The sequence below is a fragment of the Heliangelus exortis genome, chromosome 2, assembly GCF_036169615.1.
Source record: "Heliangelus exortis chromosome 2, bHelExo1.hap1, whole genome shotgun sequence".
In the NCBI taxonomy this organism is placed as follows: Eukaryota; Metazoa; Chordata; class Aves; order Apodiformes; family Trochilidae; genus Heliangelus; species Heliangelus exortis.
In genome coordinates this window covers 10,980,815-11,005,641 of record NC_092423.1, presented here as the reverse complement: position 1 = coordinate 11,005,641, position 24,827 = coordinate 10,980,815, and the positions used below count along the sequence as shown (strand labels likewise).

At 36.6% G+C, this 24,827-nt stretch overlaps 1 protein-coding gene across 4 annotated transcripts in view; it reads right to left on the bottom strand.

Moving 5' to 3' along the window:
- Positions 1–24,827, bottom strand: part of ZMYND11 (zinc finger MYND-type containing 11) — a 106,303-nt gene that overhangs the window by 12,659 nt on the left and 68,817 nt on the right. Inside the window, exons 4-11 of one of the 4 annotated variants that reach the window (XM_071734764.1) lie at positions 18,145–18,189; positions 15,178–15,339; positions 6,251–6,328; positions 5,739–5,831; positions 4,276–4,363; positions 3,111–3,166; positions 2,300–2,377; positions 1,636–1,754 (exon numbers count right to left, since the gene is read on the bottom strand). In XM_071734764.1, coding sequence (XP_071590865.1) covers positions 1,636–1,754; positions 2,300–2,377; positions 3,111–3,166; positions 4,276–4,363; positions 5,739–5,831; positions 6,251–6,328; positions 15,178–15,339; positions 18,145–18,189 — 719 coding nt within the window. Of the gene's footprint in view, positions 1–1,635; positions 1,755–2,299; positions 2,378–3,110; positions 3,167–4,275; positions 4,364–5,738; positions 5,832–6,250; positions 6,329–15,177; positions 15,340–18,144; positions 18,190–19,871; positions 21,334–24,827 lie in introns of those variants that run through there. The other 3 variants (XM_071734768.1, XM_071734765.1, XM_071734767.1) reach the window with 3 other exon arrangements.

The following is a 24,827-nucleotide window of genomic DNA, read 5'->3' as shown; positions in this document are numbered from 1 at the left end:
TGTTATTATATGCATATTAGCTGTGGCACAGGTGCTATAGTTGAAAGTCTCTTTCCTTTTTGGTGAGCCACAAACATTCCCCAGCAACCATAACAATCACATCTCCTGCCTTTTTTCTTGCTAAATGAGCCGAGTCAGACACAGAAAGATCTCTACTGAAGGTTATGTGCTAATCCAATTTAGCCCTTGACCCCTTTGCTAAAACTGCTAAGGAATGTACCAAATTATCACCTCAAACAGAGGTTATTTTGTAGTTTGTGTCCTGCTCTAACAGGACTGAACTCCCATGGAGACTGTCACGCTCTTTTGGGCTGAATTAGGCCAGTGACTTGGTTCCAAAGGTACTTTGTCCTCTTAAATATTTTCAGAGACTCCACATAGAGCTAAATGAGAGGCTCTTGACATTTTGAACACTGGACATTAAAGAGTCATTACCATGCATATCTACATAATAAAATAAATACTGTAACAAAATCAGTGCAAGCTGACAGATTCTCAATTCTTATAGTATAAATTTCATTTCAATGAAATCAAGCAATACTAATTTACAACAACCAGGTATTTTGTCTTTTGCTCAAGTCCAGCACAGTCTCTAAGCAATGGCACTGTAGTAAAATGCATTTTGCCTTTTCTACCAGCATATGTTTAAGAAGTTGCAAGCACCTCATCCCACAAGTGCCATGTTACTTTATTAAGTAGTTTGAGGCTGTGTGAACTTAATGCTAAGACTGAGATAAGCTGCATTTGCAAATAGATTCAAGGTAAATCACTCTGTGATTGAGACAAAAATAACGACCCTTTACCAACTTCATGCCTATTAGAAAATGTTAATGCTTCGTATAACAAAATAAAGCATGTTATATACTGCACAAGTTACACTAAAAGCAATTTAAATAAACAGCCTCATAAAACACTGCTACTAAATTGTCTAGGCCCTTTGGGCATGCACCAAAATATAACCACGTTCCCAATAACTATGAATTACTTTGTAAATGTCTCATCTCCAGACATATGTCATTACAGACATATAAATCAAACAGGAAAAAAATATCAGAACATCCACTTAGTAACAGTACTATAATGCTCCCCAAATGCTGAACAAACAACTGGAGATGGAAGTAAAAGCTTATCTCTAAGAGTGAAGTTTGAAATGTAAAGAGTTAGTCTCTGAAATGGCAAACTGGCTCACAGCAGGAGCTCTGTCAATGTTCTAGCAGGGAAACAGAAACATTTGTGATGTAGATTATGTCACTAAAATATAAAATTGCAATGTGCCTGCTCAGAAGAGAAAATTTCAGTCAATACTGCTAGTAGAAAGAGTACATTTCTCTCCCATTTTCACCTTGGACTGGATTAGCAATACTGATTTGAAAAAAAAGTTGAAGTTCACTTGCTTTCTTTAATTAAAATGGCATTAACTAATCCATGTGGACACTGTGGAAAGGGAATCTCTGATCCATTTGGCAATTTCAGATGTGTTAGACTGAGCTTTAAATTTTCTGGAACAATTATGGCAGAGTATTCAGTCTTCCTAATGTTAACAGCCAGCTGAGCCCAAGGTTTACAACATGATAGATGAGAGCAATTCCTTTAAGTACTGTTTGTAAATATCAGCACATGGAATTAATAAATTACCTTTGGTGGTGATGGCCAAAAAAGCGAACATCAACTTGATTGTCCTCTTTCTGCATGACTTTGGCTGGCCAAAACCCAAAGCCTTTCATTTTGGCCCAAACCAACTCATGATTAGGAATCTGGAAAAAATGTTTTATTTTATTATTGGATATGAAGTATTATATTGATATCTTCCACAAATATTCTGCTGTAATACTGTGCTAGCATCTTAAGAATACAGTTTCTCTTTATATTTAGCACTGTTTTCATTTTTATCTTCCTGTAATACACATTTCCTGTTAGATGATTCTGCTTGGATCAAAGTAAAAAAATTACAAAGTCTGAAAAGGGTATAACTGTCTATTGAAAACAGAGATCTTCACCAGCCCCAAAATAAAACTTGTCTTTATAGCTTCATCCGAGAGCAAAGTTTTATTTCTGTAAGTTCCTTATTTTCTTGTGAGACTGTACCAACTGGCTGATAACCAAGTTTTACACCCTATCTTGTTAATGCTTTCAACTTCAATAAACATTGCACTTATATAAAATATCTCGGCCTACAGAGTCCAAACAGTATTTTTTGAAACAAGCCTTCTGAAATGGAATATTCAGTGCACTAATGACACCAAGACTGCAGGATTTCATAGAGAAAATAAACAAATAAAAATCTGTGTCAGCAACATACACAAGGATAGCAGAACCAATTGTCAGGTCGCGCATTTGACAGATAGAAACAGTTCTTGCAAAGCTGCAGTTCATCCAGCTGAAAAACAAAAAAAGGTAAATAAATCCAAAAATTCCTATTTATGTGACTTTAGTAGTAACCCTCTCTCTTAAGTAGCAAAATGTTTCAGCTCTGCATGTGACTTCTGTTTGTGCAAACTAGAGGTGTGAAACCAAAGTAAGCTGAGAGTGGATGAAAGGCAATATGCAGAAACTTTATTCCTATTTTAGAAAAACAAGACGGAGGAGACTAAGTCAACTCTGAATGATTTATTATAGCTAAAATGCAAATAATAGTTCTTAAAATTCATCAAATATTTAAAGTACATTCTGAAAGAAGAAACTGTACAAATGGAGGAAGTGTGACAACTTTATTTTCTGGTCTCCTCTTAACATTGAGAAATGTTTCACTGTGAATTAGAGATTTGGATAGGAATCTCACCTCAGGTTCAACTTAGGTTAGCAAGTACAATTATTTCTAGCCCAACAATGTAGTACCGTATTCTTTTCAAAAATAAAGTCTGAATATTAGTGTTTTCCAACAGTCTAGTTGCAAGACAAAAACCAAACAACTCACAAAAAAAACACCCACAAAAAAAAAAAAAAAAAGGAAAAGTAAAGAAAAAGGAATTCTGAACCATCTGTTAGAAAGTTAGGGGCAAATTTAAACCAAATTTCACATCTTTTTTATTTTTGTAAAGTGAAGAATATTTTTTTTAGATTCTGAAATGAAAATCTGGTATCTTGTCTACCTCTGGGTTGGTTCTACTTACTTCATGACATGTGTCTTTGTAAAGCATCCTCGCTATATCAGCTTGTTCACTGTCCGCTATAAATTAAAAATAAATGGTATGAACAATCATGGTATGATCACAATACTCACAAAGGCTTTCAGCTGTTATTGCTATGACTTTCATACCATAACTGTCTTTCTTGAGAATACAAAATATAATGCAGTCACTTGGATAACACTTCCATTTACAATTTTCTAACAGTCAGTTCTATATTTGTTTTCTCTTACATATTCCATGAAAAAATACTGTTGGGAGCTTTTGCATGGAACAGTTCAAATACACATGTGAGGAGCAGCAGGGAGACAGGGCTGTTCTTAATATGGATCCAGTTTCTTCTCCTGGTAGTATCTTAATGACACACTGCAATTGTCCTAAAACATGGCTCTCTGCTATTGCTTGACAGGTACAACAACCACAGCTCAAAGTAGTGCTTCACAGATTATTTATTACTCTGTGATTTTCCCCTTATACCTGTGTATTTCTCTATTGGCATATTCATATCTCTCCCTAGACGTGACAATGTGAATATTCTGGTGCTGCAAAAAGATGTCCCACCCTCCTCCAGTTTCCTTGATGTGAACCATGTTTGCAGGGGAGAGCCATATCCTTTCTGAAATGGTGGCTCTGGAGACCCTTGTTATAGGGCCTGGCTATAGCTTCTGGTGGCATTTTTCCACTTCCAGACTGTTTCCCCATATCAGGCACTTAATACCTGCCCAGTAGCTGGCAAAGCCTTCAGTGGCTGTACCCTACACCAATGCACTGAGCAGATATTGCTCACAAGTGAAAAACGTTTCTGGTGATACAGCAGAATATCACCTCTTTCTGTCCTAGAGCAACATCTGTACACTGGCAGGAATCTGCAGTGTAGACTGACCTATGACTTGGGCTGCAGAGGAAAAGAGGACAGCAAAACTGCAAATTCCCACTAGCAGGTTTACTCAGAGAAGATGAAGACAGTTGTGGAGTAGGTCAGCAAGAAAAGACTGCAAAGTCTTCTTGCAGCTTATTTTGATTTTGAAAGGCTCTCAAATTACCTCATCCATTCTTAAGATTATCTAATAACAAACTCAATCCTGAACTTGTGAGTTTCCTACAGATACAGATAAATCAAATAAAGCAAGCAGTAAATGTATTATTTTACCTCCATAGAAAATCACTGTGTTGTGTAGAAGTAACTGAGCATCTGCTTTGAACTCCTCGTAACTCCTGTACTTTCCTTCATTTACTTTCTACACAAAAGAAAACACAGGACTGTGAAAAAACTGTTGGAATGCTGTACCTGTTTTATGCAGAGAAGCTTTCACAGAAATCTGCATTTCAACACAGATCAGACACCACCTTTCCTGCATACAGAGGGATTACTTAAAACACTTTGACATGGTTGTTAGTACCTGAATACTATCTGCATTGTTCCTCTTATACAATGCCCCAAAGTAAAACAGATGCTTTAATACTTGACTAAGTTTAGAAAATAAATCTCTTGTTTATAAAAGGGAAATCTGGAGTAGCTTCATCATAAGATGTGGCCCAGAATACTTTTTCAAATTAAAATATATTGCCTGAGGTGAAGATTTTGTACCTTAGAACATCAGTTAGTTTCATATCAATGTGGACTGTCTTTATAATTCCAGGGTCTTCACTTAAGAGTCACTGCTGTCTGATGAAGGCTGTTTGTTTGTCTTACTCTTCCAAACTCGTAACAAATGCTTGCATGGTGCCATGCAGCTCATTTTCCTAGTTCAGTCTTTTGTCTAATAAGGAATGAGGCATTTTCAGTTGTGCTCTGTTAACAACACCTATAAGAATTCCCATCATCAAACAAAACCTCATCTGTTTCTAGGAAACTATCAAGGCCAAAAAGACCCTCTGTGGAAGCCGGTGAAGGTAACACAGTGAAAGGAAGGCCTGACCTATTTTCAGGTTCAACCAGTGTTTCGAGTACTTTGAGCCAGGCAGTAGTGTTTGAAGCTACTGTTTATCCATAAAACAAAGATTTTTCATATCGCCAGTTGTAAAGGGAAATATATACTACAGCATCTCATAGCAATCCAGTTGCAGCAATGAATAAAGATGAATATGCTGTTCATTTTGGTCATGTGCAGTTGATTTACTAGTTATTCTACTTTTGGAATTAATGCAAAACACATGTTTTAAGTAAGTCTTTTTTATTATTATTATTATTTATGAATCATTTAGATGTTTATAAAGTTGCCACCTACACAGGGCCTTAATGACTAAAACTGGAATATGGTCAAAAACACTGGGCCAGAAATGCAAACAGGGGCACTCAAGTCCATATTTGGTGATTTAGATAAAGGATACTTTCTCTGAAGATTCCAGCAGCCTATAGCTCCTATTAAAACTTCAGTACAAAAGGAATTGAGGATACCCTATGTTTGAAAACTAGGCAAAAAGGTTTTACTCAGTTACCTATTTATAAGGTAAAGTTTGAAATTCTAAGGTCCTGTATGACATGCTGGATATAATACTGAAATATTGATCATAAAGAGAATAAACAGGATTAATGCTTTAGTCCTCAAGATTTATCTTCACTGTTAAAAGATACCATAAACAGTGTGGAAGTTAAGAAGCAAGTCACTCTACCTCCTGTATAGTAGGAACATCAACAGCTGAGTGTACCAGCCTTCTATACATTGGGTGTTTGTTGTCCTTCCCTTTCTTGTTTAGATCTATAGCCTGAAAGGACCATGAGACAGTGTGAGTTACTGTATTTAGATTCTGCTTAAAATATTAAAAAAAAAAAAACAACACAAAAACCAAAAAAGAGATTAAAAAAATGCAATAGTTTGAAATATTTCAGGTGGGGAATACTGTAGATCCACAATCAGTGAGATTACATGTGTCTCAAACCTGAAAAATGTCCATTTCAGAGGAGCCACAGGCCCATGCCATAAACAACTCCTGCCAGAGTTCTCCAGCTCCTACTCTGAGCAATGAGACATGGTAGGTATATGCTGAAATACACACAGTGCTTGTGACAGAGGAAATAAAATTACACCCTCTTGTAGCCCACCTTGCAGTGATACAAGTCCAGCTGCAATGCACCTCTCCAGTGCTACCCCAGATGCTGATAAATTTCCCCGTTTCAGACTCACCCGCTCCTTCATACGAGAGACTATGAATCGCAGGTATGTGCTCATCTCTTGCTTACTTGTGTTTTTCTTCTTGATACTCTGCCAAAGAAAATAGGATCATATTATTATTTGAAAATGGACTTCAGAATTCATCAAATACATTTTTTCTCTACATCACAATATTATTTGAAAAGCGAACTTTGGAATCACACAGTTTTTTTTAGGGAAAACCCTTTCTGGGAAATTAGTAACACTAGCACATTACAACAACTATATGTGTTGCTTTGGATTATGTCTGGGCTGAGGACTTTGGCTACAGAAGAATTATAGGCTTTATTTTCACTTGTAACCATAATACTTTGACAAAACCTCTCATGTAAAAAAGTGTCTAATTACAATAAAGCAATGAAGAAAGGCTTTTTAAGGAGCAGTTTAAAATTTATTTAATGGTCTTTCTATTGGTAAGGCATAAATATTTTCAGTAAAATAAGAAATTATTTTTTAAAATAATCCTGTACCGTCTACAAATTATGCCCTCACCAGGCAAAAGGACATAATCTAGGAGGAAGTCAAATAGGTAGCTAGTAAAAACTCAGAGCACTTTTTACTGCTCAAGAAACAAAGCAGTTGTTGATTTTGTGGTTCTTCCTTCAAAAAATCTAATCCAGATTGCAGAACACAGACTGCTTCTTTTTAGCAATTCAGAATCCAGAGATCCTCCCCCTCATCTTAAACTACTACAGAGACTTATCCCCACCTTTCAAAGCCAGTGCAGGGTAGTGGGAAGCACTGAGGGCAGGCACTGCACTGCAAATGCCTGGGATGCTCCTACAAACCAGACTTCCCAATTCCAGGTCACAGCAGCTGTGCACAGTTCTGCACAGCCCTAGAACAGCTGGCTGGAAAGTGCTGTCTCCTCCTTGCTCTTGCCTACAGTAGTTCTCTAAAACAAAAGCATGGTGAAAGAGCACCATAGGTTTCAGGTTTATTATCCTGAAGTGATTTCTTCTGCTCACATCTCTTGCAAAAACGTTTATTCCTCCAAATATATGAATTCTTAACACTGAGCATCAGCTGAGTTCTTCCCTTCTCATAGCTCACATCACCACCTGTAGGCAAACTGTGTACAGAACTGTCTTAGCTACATCTGCATCTCCAAATTTTGATGGTCTTTAGCAACCTCCACATAACTGTGCAGATGACTGTTGCTTAGCAAATATAAGAAAAATAGAATCCATGTCCTAATAGGTAACTATAAAGAGGTATAAAGCTTACTATTAATCACTAGAAGTGTGCTATTTCTAATGAATTACTTATATATGACTCTGAACCTATAGAGGGAGCAGGCACAATGAGTACAGAGCAACTCCTTTTACATATTTACTTGGCAAGAGTAAAAATTACATGTTAATGCCAAAAAAAAAAAAAAAAAAAAAAAAAAAAAAGAAAAAGATATTTGATTGTGTCTTCCCTGCTTATATTCCTCCTGCAAGACACTTGAAGGCACTGAAAATAACAGGCTGACCACCAGCCCACATATCTCAGGACTGTACTTACTACCTCTTTCTTAAATAAAAATTGTACACATCACTACCAATAGTGCTTTTATTCAACTGTTTCACAGTATTCATAGAATCATTGCAAACCATGCTGAAATATCAGTTCAGTTGTGAACCTATATAGGCAGTGTAGTATGCATAACAACACTGCAGATCTTTCCTCACAGGACAGTACCAGATTTTGGTAAAATTCACTATTGTGAAAAGGGCCAGCATCGTGTCCTCTGAATACTTACAGTGCTTTCATGCATTATTTTCATCATATTAATGGCTCCCTGGCCTTCCTTCCAAACTCTGGAATGAGGCAGACTTTTACCCTGCACTGTACATCTGAACCACCATCTGCATATTCATGTTCTGCTTTGTCTCCTATGAGACTCTCTCTGCATTCTGCTAGAATTCACCTATTCAGTTTTGCATAAACCAACATTATTACTGCAAATGCAAATCCAAATGTGCATTTAATTATCTGCATTAGGAAACATTGCTGTCATTTTGTCATTTTAGGCAGTGGAGTATTGTATGCTTGTTAATGACACAGCATTTTAAAAGACTGATAATTATTAAGACACAATAAAATTCACCCGCATTGACTATCCCTTCTACACCTCTTTGACATAGTTCTGAATTTATCATCTTTTGAAAGTATTTCAGAAATCATGTGAAACATTTTTCATGCCCTGCTAGGCAAGACAGTTTGTAAAAGACTGTTAAGATAGATGGTTTACAGTCTTATCCTTCAGATCATAAGAAAAGATAGACAGCTGGCTTTGTATTGTTATTGATGTCAGCAATTAATATCATCTTAAGCACCAATGAAAATAATATCATTAACTTGACAATTCAGGCAAACTAGAATTTCTCCACTTTTCCTTCAGTTCCCTACAGTGATTTATTTAAAATAAAATTTCATCTTCAGGTTCCTCTACTAAATGTTGATAGGTAATGAATTCAGGGAATCAGAGCCTATGAGCCAGCAAAATGTCTTTTTATGGCAAGGTTGCTCATTCTTCGTAGCAAGTAAGTTAAAATCCAACCACTTCATTCACTTTTCAGCAAAGAATACTCCTTTAGGAGGTTCCACTCACAAATTCTTTGGAAGCTATAATGGAAAAATGCACACTTTTTAATTAAAAAAAAAAAAAAAAAAAAAAAAGATTATGTATTTTCAAGACTTCTAGCATTCAAAGAGAAGTCAAACTAGAGCCACTAAGCAAGAAAGAAAATATTACTAAATGGGGGATATGATTTCTGTAAAATCTATTTATATTGCTCTGACCCAAGAAGATATACCCACTTTCAGGTCCCTTTATAGCCAGAGTGATATACAAGCAAGTATAAGTGAAAATTAGGTCTTTCCATTTCCTGCTTTTGGGAAGTAAAACCAAAGATGGTGGTTTGTGAATCTGGAAAAGTAGCAAGATCTACTGCCTATCTTTTCCCACAGTCAGATCTACTAAGATACTCCACTGCAAAACTTGGTTAAGTACAAGTTTCTTTCAAGGAGACTGCTAAGATTAAATCCAGCCCCAGAAGATTATCAGAATCTTTATAGTTGAAAATATCCTATTTAGATAGGATATATTAATACAATATATTATATTCATATAAGATTGCACTTAGGTCTGGCAGGGATGAAGTTAATTATCTTCATAGCAGCTCATTCAGTGTTATGGTTTAGATTTTGACCAAAACAGTGTTAATAACACACTGATGTTTTATCTCTTGCAGAACAATGTTTGCACAGTGTCAAGGCCTTCAGGCAGATGACCTGAACTAACCACAGAGATATTCCATGCCATATAACCTTGTGCTCAGCAATGGAAAGGCAGAGGAGGAAGCTTAAGGGGATGAGCCATCTTTTGCTTGGGGACCTGATTGGGCATCAGCTACCATGGAAGGCGGTGAGCTATTGATTTGCTTCACTTGTTTTATTTTATTTCTCCTTCCATTTCTTCATTTTTTAAACACTTTTAATCTTAAGCCAAAAATTTCTTGCTTTTTACTCTTCCTTTTCCCTTCCTGTGTCCCCCTGGGTGTTAGGGAGAAGTGAGGGAGTGGTTGTGTGGTGCTTAGTTGCCTACCAAGATTAACCCACAAGGATGATTCCTAAGTCACACCAACTTAAAGAGAAATCTGTAGCCCTTCTACTTTGAATCATGGTAAACTGAAAGGCTTGGTTGGGTATACATGTTTACATAGGGGCTGTAGGAGTGAAGTAATATCCTGTACAATAGCAATCCTTATGGAGAAAATTAATGAGATCTGGTAGGTGAAAGGCCAAGACTGTAACCTCACTCTGCTTGTGTGCAGGAAATACCTTACATATGCATTATTCTTTGCAACATAACTGCTTTTTTCCAAGCTGGTACATGAAGGTTAGATTTACATTGCTTTTTGTATTCAATATTCCAGATTAATAATACTGGTTAGCTGTTATTGCACTGTGCAGGTGAGACTTATTTACCAATTCTGACATGATTGTAGTGCAGGAATTCACTACAGGACTTTATGAACCATGAGTAGCAGCAGCAAGGGGTACTGCCCAGAAGCTCTCCATCCTGCAGTAGCTCTGTTTACAATGTGAAGTGACTGTTTTCTGCACCCTAAGTTAGCAGGAAATTCTAAAATCAAAGGGTGACAATGGTGAATATGCTGCTGTTGCTGCAGTCTTTCATTTGAAGAGAAAAAAAGAGAAAAAAACTAGAGAAACTTTAAGAAATTAAGTGTTAGTGACAACATTCCGTCTAGCTATAAGAATTTCAGTATCTCCATGTAAAGAGGTTTCCCTGTAATCTCTCATTAACAAATATATTTTTCCCTTCCTCCCTCAACTGTCATGTGTTTTGAATCAGAGAGCTTCATTTCAGTCCAGTGACGGATTGGATGAAGACTGCTCAATGACAGATACATGTTTCTAAGGCATCAGTTCCATTTCCAGAAGAAATTCAGATTTCTAGGGATGTATCTGAAGAGGGGAACTAGACTAACATACATTCACACTGCTGTTTAGAAACTCTCTGCTGTAGCCACTGTAGCCCTTGGATTTTTTAGGGCTTAAATTCCCAGAGGAATTTGGTGCTACATATGAAATTCTTAAATGTTCTGCTGCCTTCTCGAACTCACAACCCTCAAGTCCTCAGGTTTCTGTACCAAAAAAAAGGTATGCAGGCACACAGGGTGGGTCTCAGAGCAACAGTGTGCCCTAAGCAGCAGACAGAAAAGCAATCTGCATAAGCAGAATATGGCACAAGTTTTGCCTCTTTCAATACTACATTGTGCTTGTATGGTGCACTGAGCACCTTCTGAGTAAGAAGCATTACATAAATTAAATATGCCTTCACATGCACAGAGAAGGTGGTAGGAGGCCTTAAGTGGAAGTTTCCCAGTTTACTCACTGCTGTGAACAAATTAATTTTTTACTTTATTATCTATGCAGTATCCAGTGCTGCCAGCAACTCACTTTACTCAAAGATGCACAGAGCTGCAAGGTGAAGGGGAGGCAGCTGCCCAGCACTAACACCTCCCCAGGTATGGGCTCTGCACACTGAACCATGCAGTGCTAAGATTGGCTCTGTGTTAGGACTTTCCTTCACTCACCAATCCAGGGCTATTATTTGTATGAATATGCCAAATCCTGTTTATTCATCATACAAGTACCTAACAAACTGCTACCAGAACACTCCAGGAAGTAAATCAAGAGAGCTGTATTCTTCCTTATATTTTACACTAAGCACCTTAACTAACAGCTACTACCTAAACCCCCTGATCTGAGTAATTGAGTTACTTCACTTTAGTAACTTTCATCTTTCTGTGCTTCAAACTTTCTACTGTTTGCCATTCTCACTTGTCAAATTATGTCTAAAGTTGATTGTGAACTACATGATGGTGTATTTTTATATACTCTACAAAATGCTTAGTACAGTAGCAGAACTCAGAAATAGTCTATTTATATGATACCTATCAGCACAGCATTTAATAGCTTAAGCTCTACTGTTTCCTTTACTGTCATATATATAAAAAATGGAAATATTGAAACATGGAAATGATGGGTAAATTGGTTATAATTCCTTGCACACTATGTGCACAGAAGATCAATCTGATTAGATGATTATAAAAAATTTAGGAATCAATTTAAACCATATGAATAATGCTTTTTTGTTTCACAAATCAAAACCTGTTAGTCTGGGAATGTCACCATGCATGGTTTTTCCTTTTTATAAAAATATTTTGAAATTTGAATTTTTAAAAGAAGAAATAAAAACAGTTGGTTAACCCAACACATGATAAATATTTGCCTATTTATATATTTGTATCATTTCCCCCAAAAAGACCCAACAGTATTTTTGCAGTACCGTCTGTAGGATTTAGATGGTTAATTAGCAGCTGGAGAAAATCAATTTCCTCCTTTCATCTAACCAAAAAGCAGCAGTAAAGGTACAAATCTCTTGCATCCTTCAGAGATCAAGTTGATTAACCCTCTCTTGAATGGACCATTCCAGTAGTGGGTCATGTAATCTCAAAGTTCATTGGACATTGAATCTTTCTCTTGTGACCTGTCTACCAGGAATATCACTAATAATACCAATTTATTTCACTTAAGGCAATGATATGTCAGCAGTCAGGGAAAATTTTTTAATCACTGCTGTGTGGTTTGAATTGAACTTTGTTTGACTCTTGACTCCTGCTGAGAATTACACAGGGTACAAAAAATTCTGATTTGTACAGTCAAGTTTTAAATAAAAGCCAAGAACTGGACATTCTTGCCTATGGATGCTGTGGAGAAAAAACACCTGAAGGAAAACAGAGTTCAGAGAAAGGTTTGCAGGGGACTGTTTATTATAATTGTTATGGAAGGAAAAATATTTTAAAGTTATGAACAAATCCTTGGCAATGTCCTTTATAAAACGCTTCTGAGTAGTCAAGTGTGCAAGATAAAGCTGCACAGGTTGATTGAACTAGTACAACCAGCAATTGTGAAATTAATAATCTAAAGGCTTGCTGACCTTGGCAGCACTACAGAAGCAATCTTTACAATGAAGTATTCTTAGATTATTTTTCCCAATACAGTAGGTTTCAAAAATACTTTTACTTCACCTTTGTAAAGAGCTTTGAAATCCCTAGGTGAAAAATGCTATGTCCAGTTACAAGAATAAAGTATGAAAATATATGGATCTCATTGTCCCAGCTGTTACTTTTCTTGAACATATTTACTGCTGATCATGCAAAGTCAGTCCCATTGCCCTTATGCAAGATAATTAAGCTCTGTAACTGGACATCAGCCAGGGCTCTCCAGATTACCGTAGTTTTTTTAATACAGTCCTCTAGCTTGCTTTTAAAATAAAATCAAAGCACTCAATTTCCTAGGAAGGTGGGGACACAGTAGTGGATGGGCAGAAGCCTGACATGAGGATGCTAATTCCCACACTAAACTACACCTCTTTTGATTACAGAGACTGTGCAAACCTCCTTAGTCCAAGTTTGCAGAATTAGGGCTTGAAGAAATCTGGATTAATTACAAGGAAAATAGGAGCTGCCAGCCCTGGGGGAAAAAGATGCTATGGCATTGAAAATGGCAATATTCACACAAATAGGCTGAGCATCATCTGAGGGACTGAGTGAGCCAGAGATCTCTGGGCCAGGAAGTATTTAAGAGCCCCCAAAACCTCTCCTTAGTTTTGTATAACGAAAAGTGAACCAATATGCAAAAAGACAGACACAGTGCACATTGTCTGAGTTTCACAGGATTTTTTTCAAGGTAAAAATTTGTTTCATATCATTAGTAGAAAGGATTTCAAGGCCCCAGGCTGAAAGCCAAGCTGTTCTCAAAACTGACCACCCTACTGATCTCTGCCTATTCATGCAATGATTCAGCATTTCCACTCTGATGATACCCTACTTACCAGTTACAAGCCTCCTCATGTACAAGGTGGCTTACACTATTTAAATTCCCTACCCTCACCAATTGCAATCTAAAATTATTGGTAAACTAGAGTGGAGACTAGGTTCAGTTTACCTAATTTTAACTATTTGTAAGAACTATCAATACTTATTATGGGAAGAACCAATTATGAAAGAGATTTATTTAAAAAGCTCAAAGCAACTCATCTATATGTGGTCAATTTTTGTTTTTAACAGAGGAAATATTGAGCAGCTAAATTAAATGCTAGTAATTTAATATGGAGAGATACAGTACATATCTTTATTCTTAATTTCTTTTCCCTGACACTATTTCATTTCTTTCCACTTCATTGAGTCAGGATTGACTTTCTTGCTATTTCCCTAACTCTGAGAGATCCCAAATCTGAGGTAACAGATATTTTACAACAGGTTCTAAGGTAAGAGCAGTCAAAAAATGCTGTTTTGAAACCAAACAATACATGTGTTTCCAAAACCTGTTTCTCCATACTAAGAAGCACATGAATCCTTACATTCCTGGCAGCACAGATGATCTGAGGGTCAGTCTGCTGCCTGATCTAAGCTTTAAGCAAGTGAATTTCCTCTCCTTCCAGAAATCCAAGGCTGAGTGCAACTGGCAGCCTTTTGCCTTTCTTTAGCAATAATTTCAACTTCAAACATTCATATGCATTATTCCCTCCAATTAAGAAAGGCTAGGAATGTGGTCCACTGAGGGGAGTTTATTTGGAGATGACAACAGTAAAGAGAGTTATCTGGCTGACTTGAAACCAGTAAACACCATCCTAACTAGAATGTTTAGTCATTTAATGACATGTCAACAACAAACCTGTTAATTCTTGAAAAGTATATTAAAAATATTCTTTTCTGTCTCCCTACCATACTCATACAAACAGCAATTTTAAAGAAAAAACAAGATAGATATGGATGCTATGTGTGAAATCCATATTGGCCTTTTGCACCAACAGAATCCACAGAAGTAAAGGGAAAGCAGGATTTCATCCCATATTTTTGATACTGCCCTCTTCAGTAACGTGATTGTGGCTTTGTAGAGTAATATATGATTCCAATGAAATATTATGAATGCAGTCATCAAAATTCAAAATTATTATATAATTCATTAAAATTATGTTAAGTAAAAACAGTAGCATCTTATACAACATTTGTTTAATCATATTGAAGAATTCCACAATATACTGCATTCACACATGGCATGCATACATACACACATTCCTGCACAGTATATACTCTGTGTGTTCAAATGCATGAGTAAAACTTGCTGGAGTCTTCAAAAATGACCATCTGCTACATGCACCACATTTTGGTATCTCTGTATAGATGCTCTAGTATGTACCATCATTTCAATATTCAGTTCTTTATCCATTAACCTGGCCAGACCATCTGGACACCTTAATGAATCTAATAATGAATATCAATCCTCTAATCAGCAGATGAAATCTCAGAGGTACTCACCCTGCAAACTGGGCACTGCCAGTGACTACTGCTGTCTCTAAGCCTGAACTCATCAGACAAACACTTGGAATGATACACACGAAAACACAGGTCACATATCAACACCTCTCCAGGCAAATGGCATTCAAAACAATACCAGTCATGATTTTCTGTCTCCCAGTCCTACAAAAAATACAAAATATTTTGGTATGACATTCTGTCAAAATCTGCAGGAACTAAGAACAAAATTGATATGTCTTGAAATCCACCAGCAATTAGACATTATAAACATTTTAGTATATATATTAAGTGTATAATGTTTAAAAACCAGGGGAAAACTACATGTTTAAAGATCTTCATCGATTTCATACACACTAACTCAAATAGAATATGAATGCCAAGTTTTAGTTTTTTTCAAGTGTCTGATTAGTAACAGTTTCAAACACGAGCTCTGTCCACAATGAAAAGTGGGTTTGTTCTCTATCCTTGTATGAAACACTTTTTGACCTCTCTGAATTAGACTACAAATGAAAGTTTGTGCACCTTAATAGACCATACCTATTTCTTTGGATTATTTCCTCTTGTTTTGATTGTTACAGTATACTTTCAACTGTAATTTTCTGAAGGGTGGTCCCTTCAAGTCTTTAATCTCCTAAAACTGACAAACTTTCAATATCCAAGTGTTGAGTTACAAGAAACAAACGAAATCATAAAACTTGTATTGCAAAATATTTGTACTAAGCAATCCAAATACAATTAAAAAAATATGAAAAGCTTCACTTGCAGTGCCCAACAGCACTTCTTCCTGAAATGTTCTACAGAAGACAAAGGATATGGTCCTGCTGATGCACAGATGTCTTTAATACAATCTTCCTTGAAAATTCAGCTCCAATGGCCAAATTCTGACCCTTGAAACATGTGCACAAGCTTTGCTGAAGTAAATGAGAGCAGGATGCATAAAATTTGGAGACAGAATTTTGTTCTAGGAATCTATAGAGAGAATTCACAGTGGCCAGTTTTAAATTTTTAAGTTTGTTATCTGAAATGCCACACTTTCTACTACACTCAGAAGACAAAAAAAAGCTGTCATGTATCAAACTCCCAATGCCTTTTCATGTCCAATTTCACTTTTCAGTGGGTTCAGATCTCTGAAAAATACTCCCATACTCCAAAAATTATCTTGACAAAAATCTGATCAAGCTCTTTTTAACACATCATGTCATAAAGGTGAAGTTAGCGATTCCCACCAACTGCCAGAACTGGCATTTGTCCAATTCTCATGTTCCCATGCCTGGGAACTACAGCCATTTAAGTCCTTGTGTGAGAGGTCTCCTCCAACTCAGCGGTGTAAAAAGTGCTACACACAAGTGGCACTTCCAGTCCCATGTGCTGAAAAGCAGTCATGTTCTGTACATAATTCGTCTGACCAGAGCCCCCCAATGTGAATATAAGGGATTTAGGGACAGCCCCAACCCAGATTGCCTACGCTGAAATTTATATACCAGGAATGCTGGACTGGAGGGTCAGTGAGTTTAGGGGGAAAAAACCTCAAATAACCATTAACCAATGATTTTTGAACTCAGAACTTTGCCCTCCTTTGTTGTGCAGATTAACAGTGTAACTTGACTCTTCTTTCATTTCTCCTCAGTTAATTCTACTTGTCAATTCTGTAATGTCAGAATGGCATAATAATACCAAATAATTTGGCTATAAAGAACACATTCACTTTTCACCAAATCTTTCACCCTTCCAAAAGTCCAGTGGCAGTGCAATTTGGGAGCCCTTTATGATATTTTAGAAAGAACTAAAGATACTGCATTGTTGATGTACTTGATTTGCCTGTAGACAGAGAAAAATCAGGATCAAGTATAGCTTTAGATTTCTTTCGTATTAATTGCAATACTTTTTTTTCCTTTATGAAACTAAAAAAAAATAAAAATAATCACATGGCAGTAAAGGGCCAATTAAGTTAGGAAATTATTCAGTTTCAATTAAAAAACCATGGAGGTAAAAATCAAACTGAGAAGATCCTAATAGATCCTGGATACTGAGGAATTTCTCCTGAGCATCAACACTCCAGGATTCTTAATTTTGACTCATACTTGTTTCTTATTGGTACATACCAGATATTTCGTTTTTAGGAAATATGCTGGCAAAGAGATGTAGAATGTTAAAAACATTTAGAAATATACTTGCTGGCAAGAAAAAACATCCGCTCAAGCCAGAAACCATGGCATTAAATTAAACAATAAAAGAAGCTTCTTTCAGTATTCACACTGTAAAGTTTTGAAAACATCGTGATTTCTAAATATAATCATTCAGGCTTTTCACAGAAAAGATTTTTAGTTTAATGCAGTATATTTAGCACATAAGAGTATTTAAAACATTCATATACGCAATATATTTCAAAAGTTAATAAAAGGAAAAAAAAAAAAAAGAAGGTACATAGCCCTTGTGAACAACTTCCCTATTGACCTTAATGGCAAGGTCAGAGGCATTACTTTTGCTCCAACAGCGATGAAACATTGTTGGTTCTCTTGGTTTACATAAGTTTGAGTGGGAAGAGAATGTGCTCCCAACACACTTTTTCCATGCAGGAGATCAGATTCATTTAAATAGTTGGAAGTCTGACTTTCAGTGCTCGGGGTAGGACAGGTTAAAATTCTCCGCCAGCTGCAAACACGGTTAAGTCTGCATTTACAGAATACACCACCAGGTGTCATCAGCCACTCCGAAAAGGACTGATTAAAGGGCAACCATTGTAACAACATCTTGAACTGTAACATGTGAGTAACCACTTCCAGCCCCCAAGGGAGAGAAAAAAATCATCAAACTACATACATACATAATGTAGACTAAACTCAGAATTGGAAGTGATATGGATGATGGTGGTGGTTAATATAGTAAACTAAGCTATCCTAATGGAAGACAGAAACGTAATAGAAAATATGACAGAATTCAAAACCACATAGTGCAAAAATTGTTCACCTTGTTTTTTGCTGCTGTCTGGGAAAAAGGCTGCATACCGTAGGCCTTTCAAAATAAAAACAAAACAAACTTTGTATCTATACTGTAAGCCATCCGATTATCAGGATATACACAAGGCTAGAAAGAATTCATGCACAGTGAGCAGGAAATCAATCTGTTACTTTTAACAACTGGTTGCATACATTTCCTCCTGCATTTCTGCAATGCTACCTAATGCTTTCACCCCATTTTGTTTCTTTAAATTATCCCATGTACTTATACCATTAAAAGAAACCCAGCACCCATCTTCTGCCCCACATACACACCCACCACCAGGCCAACTTAAAAATCATCAAGAATATCAGTGATTGTTAATTAATACACTCTCTGATACATAAAACATCTTTGGGCATCTAAAAAGCATCCCTGTGACATAATTTCCAGCATAGCGAGCGGTCCCACCAAAATCAAAGCAACACCTTCTTTGCTGCACATTATCAAGGATTAAGCTATCGTTTCTGTCAATAAAACTCACACTCCTCATTTGTACATTTTCCTGGGGCCATGCAGAATGAAGAAAAGATCTCCACCACAGAGATTCAATTTGCCAATGTCCTCATTTCCTGAGGCAGGGCAGGGAAAGCCTCTTGGGTCAGTGTGCTGGCAGACAAAGGGAATCCTCTGACTGCAGCATCCAGCTGCCCAAGTTCAGCAGTTCAGTGGCACCCAGTGACTGGCCACAAGCCCCAAGAGGGAGTGGATTTGGCAGGAAAGCTGCATAGCTCAGATGTAACAGGAGGCCTTCCCCCTTCATTTTACTTAGCTGCCTGTTGCATTTGTGGAGACATGCATCAGCAGGGCAGCAAATGTCTGATTTGTATTTAATAGCCAAAGAGCTATGGTCTGTTAACAGAGTGGGACCTTGCAGTGATATGGGTCACTTGTGGTCACTCCAATCAGTGAAACATTATACCAGAAAGGTCATTTTGCACTGCCATAAATAGTTGAGATTTCTTAGTAATATGAATGAAACAATGCAACAATTTTGAAAATATGGCTTAATTTATGACCAACACATAAGCTTACTTTTTTGTGGTTTGTCTTAAGTAGGTTGTCTTAAAGCAAATACATAAATTTATCCAGAAAGAACAACAACAAAAAAAAAAAAAAAAAAAACATGGGACAGAAAATGTCAGGCTATCCAGAACATTTGACACTTTATATACAGATAAACCCAACAGAAAGGAATGAATCATCATGTCGTATCCTTTACCGTGGAGTAATATATATAGTTGTTGTCAAGGAAAGAATAATTCTGTGAATAAAGAAAATGTCCATTATGATGCAAATCTACAGTGAAAAGAAATGCTTGCTCATTAGTAATGGAGATTTACTTAGCTGTAATTGAAATAGGAAATCTGTATGTTGGTGAATGTGACATCCTGCTGTACCATTAGCATACCATTAAGTAGGAGATGTAGCACACACTGACAGTAACATTAACAATAACTTGGAGGTCACAATTGTAACTCTTAGGTCAATTCCACACCTAAGTAAGACCACAATTATTGTTGGTTTTTTGGTTTGTTTGTTTTTTTTTAATAGTAAAAACAATTAATAAAATTTTTTTACCTATAAACTATATGTAGGCGTATAACATCAAAACAATATAATCTCCTTTCTTAGACTTTGTTTAAAAGGTTTGCCTTTTTATAATGCATATTCCATTAATATAGCTCATTTCTTACCTGTTAATCTGTTTTCTCCAAGTCCCTTAATGGTAGCCCAGATACTTGGTATTAAGTCACTCTACTATCAGGTGGAGAGAGGAAAAGGGAAGGGGGAAAAAGGCAAAACTCTATTCATGAAACTCCCCTTTACAGGGATTTGCTGGTTTCACACTCTTGAACTAGTTTTCCCAAAACATCCAAATCCAAATCCAGCAAGCTAAAAAAAAAAAAGGGTCACATAGATGGGAAAAACAATTTTAAGTCAGTTACCTCTTTGGTGCAATTGTGTTTATTTATGGATAATATACATACAGTTCTGTTGTCCTAAATTCAATATGACGCAAATGAAGGAAAGCATTTTCCATGGAGCTCATGGTTCCCAGCCTTTCCTTTGTGGCATTTATCCCATAGCACTCTTTGGACATTTTTTTCCCCCAGGTGTTCAGTTTCAAATTCTTCTCCAGAGTTTCTTTGCTTCTTAGCTACGCCCTGCTGTGGTGTTTCTCTGTGTCTCTTATCCACACCAATGGGCACACAGCTCCTTCCAGATCACTGGATTTTTATTCAGACCCACCAGGGTGCAAACTCATCGTCAGCCCTGTGCAGAGTCCCTGCTTTAACAGTCCCTACAGCTGTCTAGCAGATAAAAAGCTTAAATAATTTTGCACATCTAGTTTGAAGGAAAAGCATTAGATACACAGTAGATTTCGCCCACTTTGTATTGTAACACCACCTTTGGACTGTCATACTGGTGGAATCTGGAATGGCTCAAGGTCAATGCCAGCAGGAAGAAATCGTTTACAAAATACAAACTATTTAAAAATAGTAGTATTTGAATGCTATTTATTTTCAGATGTTTTCAAATCATCAACCCAAAACTTTAGTATAATCTTTTATTATTTCCTAATTGCTAAGAAAACTGAAAAGGATAATAGTGAATGAGTTCCCACTATTTCTCATATTCCCATTTCTTTGGTATCTAATGAGGTAGACCATGCCCAATTTGAATAATGTTTTGGTATTTTAGGATTCAGGAACAGCCATAATGAATACTTCTTCCTTTTCTTCCACCCTTCCGTCAGTTCTTTCAATTTTCCCACCTTCAGCTAAGAGAGATGCCTTTAAAATCTTGGATCTTTCTGTTAAGGTTTTTTGTTGGCTTTCAGTAGCTCTTCACTGGAACCCAACAAAGCTGACTACCAGTCCCTCAACAGATACCCTGAAGGAAATGGTAACTTGTATCCACCAGCATCTGCTGCTGGGAAGTAATTTCTGTCTTCTGTACTTTCTATCTTTCATAATTCAAACTTTCTGCTGTAAATGAAAAGCCTTTATTGTAATAACAAGTGGTGACCTGCATTCTAGCATGAGTGTATCTACCATACTATGACTCTTCTCTGGCATCCAACTTGTCTCATTAAGAGGTCTCAGAATATGCTGCTGGCACCTATGACCACCTTCACATTAAACAAAGGAGCATCTAGAATCACAGAATTATAGAATAATTTGGGTTGGAAGGGACCTCTAAAGTCATCTAGTCCAACCACCCCTGCAGTAAGCAGGGACACCCTCAGCTAGATCAGGTTGCTCAGAGCCTCATCTAAACACATTGTCCATTCCTAAAAATTCAGTTCCTTTCTGTCTTTTTCAAGCAGAATCTGTTCCCATCAAAGCCTTCTGGATTAGACATGAGCTTTACCATAGGTAACTGCTAAAACTTCACGAGGCACTTTGCTGTCTTTATGATTCATGAATATAACAAACCACTGAGGGAATGCACAACTTTTGTGCACTCCTGTCCTCCAGTACAAAATCCAAAGGAAATGCTTCTTATGCATTTGCTGTAAACATCTACTGCATACCTAGATTATTTGCCTGGTAACCAATTCTTTCAAAATCTAAACATCAGAACCTGTGACCCATATAAAAGGCAGTCTCAGGCTCAGACGAGCAGCTGTAAGAGCCCTTAAGAGCTGTGGAAATGCTAAACCTTGCTCAGCTCCCCTTGCCCCTCTATCCACAGCTTTTTCAATACTGATGAACTTCCAAGTAACTGCACTGTAATAAGAGGAGTTTTACAGAATGTGGCTGTTTATCTGTAGAGCTGGACAGAATCTGCTTTTATCATTTTAGGTATGTTAGCCTCTGAACTGAGGAATACCCAATTAATTCCCTGATGGCTCAGAGGACTTCTCCATCTGTAGATGGTGACCTAGCTGTTTAATAAAGTATTTTCCTTTTTTTGTTGCTATACAGGATCCATACTTGATTGTTTTACAATGATAAAGTTTCTTAGACCGCCCCATATTTTATATTTAATGTTAAAGCATTGAATTCAACATCAAAATAAGCTTATTTTCTTCTCAGTTGTTTCCTTGTATATATGTATTTACCAGATACATTGCCTCCTATTTTGCAGCTTTTTCCTACTGCTTTTGCCCATCAAAAATATTCAGCAAACAAACAAGCATCCATTTCTTCAAAGCCTTAAAGACTTCAGAAGCTAGAATTCCTTTATGAAATTGCTTCACCTTATCTTCTCCTTCCTTTTCTAGAAAACTACCACAGCAGGAAGCTACAATGATGTGTGCTTTTACAGAGAGGATAATCTGTCCATTGCAAATCAGTTACCTTTATAGACCTTTTCCTTTGATAACCTGGGCTTCATATTGAAAACAGATTTCAATAAACTGACTCACTGTCAGTTTATAGCCTCACAACTGCTTAGGCAACATGCTTAATTTCAACTACATTTATTTATTTATTTATTTATTTGTCAATGGTTTTCATAATCTTGGCAATTAACTGGGGTCTTTCTGCATCATTTTTATTTCCCTAGATTTTAGAAATCAGTTTTATTCTAAAGCAAAACCACCAGTCAGGAGACAGAACAAAATTTTCTCTCTAGTGCATGTTAAACACAGATACATTTAAAGGCTTGTGATAAAACATTTCTATTTTTTTCACTGACAAATGCTTCCTCTTCTGATGCAGTGATGCAAGAGTCAAATTCTGCAGTGAATTCCACAGCCTCTCAGGACACTGGTTTTATTTCATTGAGTTTAATCTGCAAGCCTAAGTTTGTCTTATTACTTTATTATCAAATTGTCTGAGAAGTCTTCTGATTCTGGCAGAAAGCACTAAATACTTCTCTGCATGTTGACCAGGACAGGTAGGTGTTTATTCCCTCTCCTACCTTTCAGTTATGTTGTGGACATTTCAGGGTGATGGGCTCCAAAATATAGAGCCACTCTTTAGCTTCCACAGGTAATAAAGAAGTGAAGGTTTTTGAAGCCAAAATGACTGCTAAACCCCATGTCACTCTTCTCAGCTGTGTTCCTGAAGCAAAAGAATAAATCTCAGTTTCCCTCCCAAGATCATGTTTGAGTAGTTTATATTATTTGAGATGAGACAAGTATTCTCCTCCAGGATACTAGAAATAGAAAAGTTACAAATGAAAGTTGTTGGGTTTTTTTTTCTTTCTTCATGTTCCAAGTGAGTTCAAAGTTAATAGAAACTTTCAACTTATCTCTTCAGAAATTGTATTTGTTTCTGCTATTACAATCACCATTTATTACTTAGGTTGAGTCAAGAGAGTTTTTGTAGACTGTTTTCATTAGGGAGATAAATCAGTGATGGAGTGAAGTATTTATTAGGTGCAATGCCTTTTATTTCCACATTATGTATGTGAAGGTTTTGTTCCCCTAGAAAGAGGATGAAGCCAAACCATGAAGAAATCATCTCTTTGCTTGTAGTTCCAAGTCTCTTTCCAAGAACTGTTCACAAAAGGGGTTTCCTTCCCCTTTTCTTTCTTAAAATACTTTTACATTTTGTTTCTGGCCTTATCTTCTCCATGGAATTTTGTAATGTTTTTATAGGTTGATGTTTCTGCACACACAGAAATATTTCATCTGAACCAACAGTCAATCCTCCTACACACTTTGCTTAAATATTCAACTTCTTGTCCATGTCTCCTGTGCTGTAGGTGTGGCTGGTATTGTTTCAGCTGCCAGTGATAAAAAAGCATGATGGCTGCATGTATTGTGAATGAAGCAAGAATATTAATAAGCCCATTGATTTCAATGAAATGTCATTCAGTGATCAGCATGGCATAATAAAGATTCAAAAGTGTTGCAAGAGATGCAAAGCATTTTGAACTTGCAAAGTTAAAACAACAACACTACTAGGTCAGGGCTGGCACAGAAGAGGTAGAAAAAACCAAGATGCATATTTTCAGAACAAATTCAAGATGGACTGATAGATGTAATCTAGTCCTCTAGCATAATTTATGTCCTATGACGGAAGCTTTATATACACTAGTTTTCCTAGTTTATTTAATCCCATAAGTAAATTGCAATTCTTCAAAACAGCCTTTTAATCAGAAAAAAAAAACATTTTGTGAAATCTGTGAACAACTTCATCAGTATCTCAACTCCAGAACAGTGAGTGAATGCCTCAAAGACTCATTCATCAATACAGCATTACACTAAAGGAATTTTCAAAAATCAACTTGAAAGAGGCAAGTGAAGATGCTGAGGAGGTTCTATTACCAGTATAAAAGAAGCATCATCTCTTACGTATGCAATAAGCTGGACTCTACTAGTGTCATCTTTGGTAATATGAAGATGCTTCAAACAGTATGAGCTCCTTTTTTAGCGGATGAAAAACAAGTATGTGCAGAAGATAGATGTGAAGAGGGAAAAAAAAAAAAGGAAAAGGAGAGACTGGAAAAGAAATGCAGAGAATTGTTCATGATTCGTAACCTATGTGGAGACAGGAAGAGACACTGAACACTCTCATGAGCTGCATGGTACTAGTCTTAATGCAAAGATAAAAGAGGATCTTGGCTTTAAAACAGCAAGAATTTCTTGTCCATTAGGTAGGAGTTCAGAGTTTTAATTTGCTTCTTGTGGACAAAATACTTTATGCTTTGATTTGACAATATGAAAGTATTTGCTTTTCTGAACTTTCACA